Below are 7,327 nucleotides of genomic sequence, written 5' to 3'. Positions count from 1 at the left end.
CAGAGAAATGTCTTTAAAGGAGAGAGAGAGAGAGAGAGAGAGAGAGAGAGAGAGAGAGAGAGAGAGAGAGACTTCTCAGCCTTTTCCAGCTCCGTAAAGCTTTAGTTTTAAGAATGCTCTGCATTCATTCCCTGAATATCTACTTGCCACCAGGACACACAGTAAACAAAACCAAACTTTCACACAGTTTACAATCTAGCGAACAAAGACTATAAAGAAACAAAGATATATGCGGAACCAAATGTTAGAACATTCAAAGGAGACGAGAACGAGAAAGGGAACAAAGTAAAATTTAGTAGAAACAGCCTTTCACCCCGTTCCGAAAGAGAGTAAGACGCGAGAACTAATTGGAACCCCCCAGGTGAAGGGACGCGCAGCTTGGCCACCTTGGCGCCTGCGCACTGAGACGTCCGGCGGTGTCTCGGAAGCGCATGCTCCGGAGTGCGCGTCCGGCGTTGGAGGTGGTTGGTCGGTGAGAGTTGATGGAGGAGATTCGAGGTGAAGGGGGAAAGCACGTGGCGACATGTGGTCCCCAGAGCTTGTCTAACTCGACCGGAGCAGTGGTGACTGCCGCGGGCCTGGCTGGCGGGGCCCTGGCTCCCCCGGAGCGGTGGGGTGGGTGGATTGCGCAGGCGCGGCCCGGCCTGCACGGGGATGCCCGACTTTCCAGACCCTAGAACTGCCCATTACACATTCACCCCGTTTGCCAACGGCTGCCAAATGCAGTCGTAGCCCGGTTTTCCCAGGGTTTAAAATAACCAGCCCTGTCACCTGCCTCACAGTTGTCGCTTAAGAACGAAACCTTTAACGACCTAGAGTCTTAGGGTTTGTATAAGAAAACTTGGAATCAGGGTCCGACCACCCCATACAATCACTTGTTATTGGCAAGCTATGTTCTGGGGATATAAAAGACCGAGAGTATCAATATAAAAGAATATCAGTAATAAGGGCCTTTCAGCAAGCTATCAAGCAACATAGGAGTAGGACTTAAATATCAAAGGAGTTTTACCTTTTCCCATCCCCCCACCTCTTCCTGAGAAAGTGTCTTAGGACATCAAAGGTTTTCCAAAAGCTGTGGTTATTGTGTAAAGTATAAATGTTATGAAACTAGCTTGGACTTTTTTCATGAATAATTTCTAGCTAATGTTTCTTAGCTGCGTTTAATTTAGGCATCTGTTTTTAGTGAAGTGCTTAGAAATCTGAATAGTGTCTTTACGGGTCAGCATCCAGCGTAATTATAATTTCACTTTAGGGCATTCATTTTAAGAACAACAAAAATTAATGAAATTACGAATGCTTTGGAATTGAAGCCCATTATACCAGTGCATGAGTTTTGTGCACTGTCTAGAAACTAGAAGTATACTTCTCTTTTGCGTTTTGGTTTAATACTTTAGTTACCTCCAACTGTAGTTCTTTGTAATAGTCTAGAGAAATGGGTAATGTGATATAACTGAGGTGTGATAGAGTATGTGTTGTGTTGTGTTTTCTGTAGGTGATTATTTTCCAGTCAGAGAAGGAAGCCAGTGTCTGCCACTCTCTCCACATGTGTCCCTGCCATGATCAGGTGTCTATCAGATGACATAAAAACCAAGTTGCGTTCCGGTTTAGCCATAAGCTCCTTGGGCCAGTGTGTTGAGGAACTTACCCTTAACAGTGTTGATGCTGAGGCAACATGTGTGGCCATCAGAGTGAATATGGAAACCTTCCAAGTTCAAGTGATAGACAACGGACTTGGAATGGCGGGGGACGATGTCGAGAAGGTGGGAGACCGGTATTTTACTAGTAAATGCAACTCAGTACGGGACTTGGAGAACCCAGCATTTTATGGTTTCCGAGGAGAGGCCTTGGCAAGTATAGCCAACATGGCTGGTGCTGTGGAGATTTCATCCAAGAGAAGCACAACATTGAAAACCTTTGTGAAAATGTTTCAGAACGGAAAAGCCCTTGCCACCCGTGAGGCTGATTTGACCAGACCAAGTGTGGGAACTACAGTAACGGTCTATAACCTGTTTTACCAGTTTCCTGTGCGGAGGAAAAGCATGGATCCTAGATTAGAGTTTGAGAAAGTTCGACAGAGAGTAGAAGCTCTCTCACTTATGCACCCCTCCATTTCTTTCTCTTTGAGGAATGATGTGTCTGGATCCATGGTTCTTCAGCTCCCTAAAACCAAAGACATTTGTTCTCGATTCTGTCAAATTTATGGATTGGGCAAGTCCCAAAAGTTAAGAGAAATACATTTTAAATACAAGGAATTTGAGTTTAGTGGCTACATCAGCTCTGAAGCACACTACAATAAGAATATGCAGTTTTTGTTTGTGAACAGAAGACTAGTTTTAAGAACAAAGTTGCATAAACTTATTGACTTTTTATTAAGAAAAGAAAGCATTATATGCAGGCCAAAGAATGGCTCTGCCAGTAGGCAAATGAATTCAAGTCCTCGACACCGTTCTGCCTCAGAACTCCATGGGATATATGTAATCAATGTGCAGTGCCCGTTCTGTGAGTATGATGTCTGCATAGAGCCAGCCAAAACTCTGATTGAGTTTCAGAACTGGGATACCGTGTTGATTTGTATTCAGGAAGGAGTAAAAAGGTTTTTAAAGCAAGAAAAATTATTTGTAGAATTATCAGGTGAAGATATTAAGGAATTTAATGAAGATAATGGTTTTTGTTTGTTTGGTACAACTCTTCAGACACATGTGTCTACTCATGAGAAGTGTGACCAGAGCAGTTTCCAGAAAGCGTGTAATAATATTTTGGATTCCTATGAAATGTTTAATTTGCAGTCAAAAGCTGTGAAAAGAATAGCTACTCTAGAAAATAAAACCACACAAAATTCTGGCAATTCAGAAGCTATCAGAAAAAAGACAGTGGACTCATCGTACATGTGTGAATCGGATGGCCTGTGCTATAGTAAAACGGTAGAGTCTGTGTTACACAGCAGCAACAGTGCTTACTTAGAACCAAGGGTGTCAGAAGAAGAGGTAGCCAAAACATCACACACCGGAGAAAATGAGAAATGGAAAAAATCTTTGTTGGAAAATAGGACTTCAGAAAGGCTGCATGAAACCAGTCCAAAAATGTTTTCCAGCCCCATTCAAGTGCATCATCTCCTTGAGGAGAGTGAGGCAGATCTGGAAATGCAAACAATAAGTAGTACTGTTAATGTCATGGCTGCCAACATTCCCCAAAATAGTGAAATTCAGAGTCAACTGGAGAAATGTAAAGATGCTCCTGAAGTGGGGTGCCAACCTCTGCCTTTTGAGACAACATTATTGAGGGTACAGGGTTCTCAGAGGAAGAAGGAAAGAAGGAAAAAGGAGCCCAGTAGTCGTGGAAGAGTCAATGTTTTTACTTATGGACAAGTTAAATTATGCTCCACTGGCTTTATAACTCATGTAGTACAAAGTGAGCACGCTAAATCAACTGAAACAGAACATTCATTTAAAAGTTATGCTAGACCTGGTCCTGTAAGTGCCCAAGAAACATTTGGAAATAGAACACTCCATGCAATTGAGACTCCAGACAGCAGTAATTTAACAAGCACTTTAAGTAAAGAATCCACTGAACCGCCCAACAAAAGATTTTGCAGAACAAATACAGGTTGTGGGACAGAGAACAAACCTGTAGCAACAGATGGCAACTTGGCTCTTTTTCAGGAAAGCTGTAAAGAATCACACCCAGATCGCCTTTTGCCTGATACACCCTCCTTTCCATGGTGTAGATATGTTTCCGATGGTTGTAGAAAAATAGGTAAAATGGGTTCCTTCAAACACGTAGTCCGTAGGAAGCTAAGCTTGCGTTCACAAGTAGGGTCTTTAGAGAAGTTTAAAAGGCAGTATGGGAAGGTTAACAATTCCCTAGATACAGAAGAGGATAACACTGAAGTCAGGACTCATCTTGATCCTCACAAAGAACCTGATGTTCTTCTGAAAGACAAGAGCCACGTATATATGTCTGCTGGTTGTGAGATCACTACTGTGGAGCACAGTGATACTTGTCAACCATTAAGCCCCATCCTGTACTCAGAGAAAATTTCGTTTTCCAAAGAAGATGGCTTGGAACAGATGCCTCATTTGAGAGAAAGCCCTATTACTCTGGAAGAATTACCTCATTGTAGCAGAAAAGCTGGTGTTGAGAAGGCTGCTGCATCACTGGCTTCTAAGTTATCCAAACTAAAGGATTCTGAAAAAGAGATGCAAACCATGGAGATGACCGGTCATACTAGTGACCTCCCAGATTCAAATCCCAGCTGGAAAGATACTAGCCAGTGCACTGGGTTAGACTTGGATTTTTGTGAATTATCAAAAAACAAACTTGAAACAATAGAGAGTGATGTGCTTCCAACGCCAGATTCTGCCACAGAGGATGACCCCATCAATAAGAACAGTGGGCTACGTTCTAACCATATAACGGATGACACAAAGAAACCAGAAACTCCTCTGCTGTTTCCCTGTAATGATTCTAAAATCAGCACAGATTCAGATGTTCTTATCAGAGCTTCAGAGCAACCTACCGGAAACCCTGACTCTGTCAGCAAAATGATAACGAGTCAGGTAGAGGATGACGCTGGTAGCCAAGGTGGAGTCTGTTCCCAGAGTGATGAATCTAAGGCAGGGTCTGGTTCCAAAAATGAAGAACCAAATGCATATTGTGTGGATTGGCAGCAGCATTTTGATGTAACCCTGGGAAGAATGGTTTACATCAACAGAATGACAGGACTTAGCACATTCGTTGCTCCTACTGACGACATTCATACTGCTTGTACTAAAGACCTGACAACTGTGGCTGTGGATGTCCTGCTTGGGAATGGTAAGTATGTACAGTATTCATTGATGTGAAATGTTTCTGGAAAAGAGAATAGTGGCCAAAGAGCAATATAATTATTGTTCATAGAGATGACCTCGGCAGATAGCATTGGAAGGCTGTGTTTCATTGTTTTGTTTTGGGGGTTGGGTTTTTGGGGGGGTGTGGGGGAGGGTGTCAAGGAGTAATGAGATAGGATCTTGCTATGTAGTCCAGACTGGTCTCAAACTTTATTTGTGACCTGGTTGGTCTTGAACTCATGATAGCTCCTGCTTCTAGATCCTGTAGAATTAAAGGTATGTGCCACATCACTCAGCTTCTGAAGGCAATTCTTTAAGACCTCTGCCGTGGTTAAGGAATAACATAGTAGATTCACTGATTTATGACTCTCATAAATCACTCGTGGAGATTCACCGGGTTTAACAATATTTAAATATAAGAATTTAGTAGCTCCCCTTCTCTTTCTGCTGCCACCTTCTCTCTTTCTCTTCCAATAAAACCTCTTCCACACTGGGAAAAAAAAGAATTTAGTAAAGACTGATAAAAGATGTAAATGTATTTACATGTGTCTAAGACGTTTGTGTGTGTAAGAGAGAGTGAGAAACTTCATTTTAATAAAATGGTACACTGTTAAAAAGACAGGTTTTATCTACCCTATTTCCCCTTTCTTCCCAAATAACACTTGTAGAAATTATCTTTAGAGACATGACTGCTTCCATTTGTGGCTAACAGCCTGAAGTTGGAAAAACCTTATAAGTTTCCAGTAAGCTCTGTAGGCCAGCACAGTGTGATTTTCATGAGCTCCCCTAGAGTGTAGGCTAGGCCTTCATAACTATATTTTTCAAATGTACTTTACTATAATGTGTATATCAGTCCACTTGCTATGTTTCTGATGTAAGAAGTTGATAATAATGTGGCTCTCAGGTCACACCACAAGGCAACACCAGAGCCTGGTCTAGGACTTTGGGTTCTCAGGTTTCCAGCAACGTTAAAAGTGACATTGTTTTGGCAGTGTGTTAGAGCCAGATGTTGGGAGTCGGTAAATCTGATTCCCATCTGGCTATAATCTCGGCTTTCACCAGTAGGATAAACATTAAATATGCATCCCTGTTAAAAGTCTCAAATGCTGTAAAAGAATGTAAATTGTATGAATATAATTGCAAATTATAATGCCTTCTTAGGATAAATATTTCTAGTTGCAGGCTCTGATTTACTTGAGGTTAAATAAATCCTGTAGTGTTCAATGTTTTTTCCTCATGGAAAAAAATCACTATTGTAACTTCTAGAGAATTTAATAGGAGGAGAAAACCTCTTTTCTCTCAGTATTGTTCTTGAGACTATCCAGTAGCTCTTAAGGCATCTTTATGGGCTGTTCATTCTAGGTCATATGTACTGGTTTGTGTGTGCTGAGCACTTACCAGAGAGGAGCGTCTAAGGCAGCGGCACCTCATCTTCCTGAAATGGAACTGCTTCTGGTACAGTGCCAACAAATAACTGGATCCCATTCAACTGTGGAGTGGTTGTTGCCAAAACAAAGGGAGGGCATCTTAGCTGCCACATTCAACATAAACATCTGCTCCTGTTAAGTAGATTTAGATGTTGAAACTTCTTCAATCCACTTAACCATCTGGATTACCATATCTTGTGAACTTTTGAGAATCCTGTTAAATCAAGTTCCAAATGAAAAATAATTTTGGTATCAAAACACGTTCATTGAAAAGGTGGTGACTCACACCCTCCAGTCACATGGAAATGTGGGATATCAGGACATGGTGGACCCACACATGAAAATGTAAACATGCAGTAAATTACTGAGGGACTTGCTAAAGCTTATTAATCTTTAACACTTGGGAGGTGGAGGCAGGAGGATCAGGAGTTGAAGGCAGGAGGATCAGGAGTTGAAGGTCATTCTCAGGTACCTCTCAAGGTCAGCTGGGCTTGAAACATGAAGTTTACTATATAAAGCTCCTTTAATCCCAGCACCTGGGAGGAGGCAGAGGCAGGCAGATTTCTGAGTTTGAGGCCAGCCTGGTCCACAGAGTGAGTTCCATGACAGCCAGGGCTACACAGAGAAACCCTGTCTTGAACCCCCCCCCCCAAAAAAAAAAGCTAAACTTAGAGTAACGCCATATCCTTTTTTTTTTTTCCTTTCTTTTTTTTTTTTTTTTTTTTTTTGGTTTTTTGAGACAGGGTTTCTCTGTGTAGCCCTTGGCCTTTTTTCTTTTTTTAAAAAGATTTATTTATTTTATGTATATGAGAACACTGTTGCAGTCTTCAGACACATCAGATCCCATTACAGATGGTTGTGAGCCACCATGTGGTTGCTGGGAATTGAACTCAGGACCTCTGGAAGAACAGTCAGTGCTCTTAACCGCTGAGCCATCTCTCCAGCCCGATAACATCATATCCTTAACCCATGGGATTTTCTCTTTAAAAATTTCTTCTTTTTCCAGTGCAGGGCCTTCTATATATTGTACACTTTACCACTGAGCCACAGTCCCAGATCAGTGTCCTTTATTAT

At 41.8% G+C, this 7,327-nt stretch overlaps 1 protein-coding gene across 4 annotated transcripts in view; it reads left to right on the top strand.

The window, feature by feature from the left end:
* The first annotated feature begins 418 nt into the window (after nucleotides 1-418).
* The window catches only part of Mlh3 (mutL homolog 3), a 34,946-nt gene continuing 28,037 nt past the window's right edge, over nucleotides 419-7,327 (top strand). For all 4 annotated transcript variants that reach the window (XM_029541134.1, XM_021202164.2, XM_029541136.1 and 1 more), the window contains exons 1-2: nucleotides 419-498; nucleotides 1,493-4,812. In XM_029541134.1, coding sequence (XP_029396994.1) covers nucleotides 1,557-4,812 — 3,256 coding nt within the window. In that variant the 5' untranslated portion in view covers nucleotides 419-498; nucleotides 1,493-1,556. The remainder of the gene's footprint in view (nucleotides 499-1,492; nucleotides 4,813-7,327) is intronic.

This window comes from Mus pahari, chromosome 7 (assembly GCF_900095145.1).
Source record: "Mus pahari chromosome 7, PAHARI_EIJ_v1.1, whole genome shotgun sequence".
NCBI classification, from domain to species: domain Eukaryota; kingdom Metazoa; phylum Chordata; class Mammalia; order Rodentia; family Muridae; genus Mus; species Mus pahari.
The sequence above is the reverse complement of the archived record's forward strand: the minus strand, read 5'-3'. Positions and strand labels throughout refer to the sequence as shown.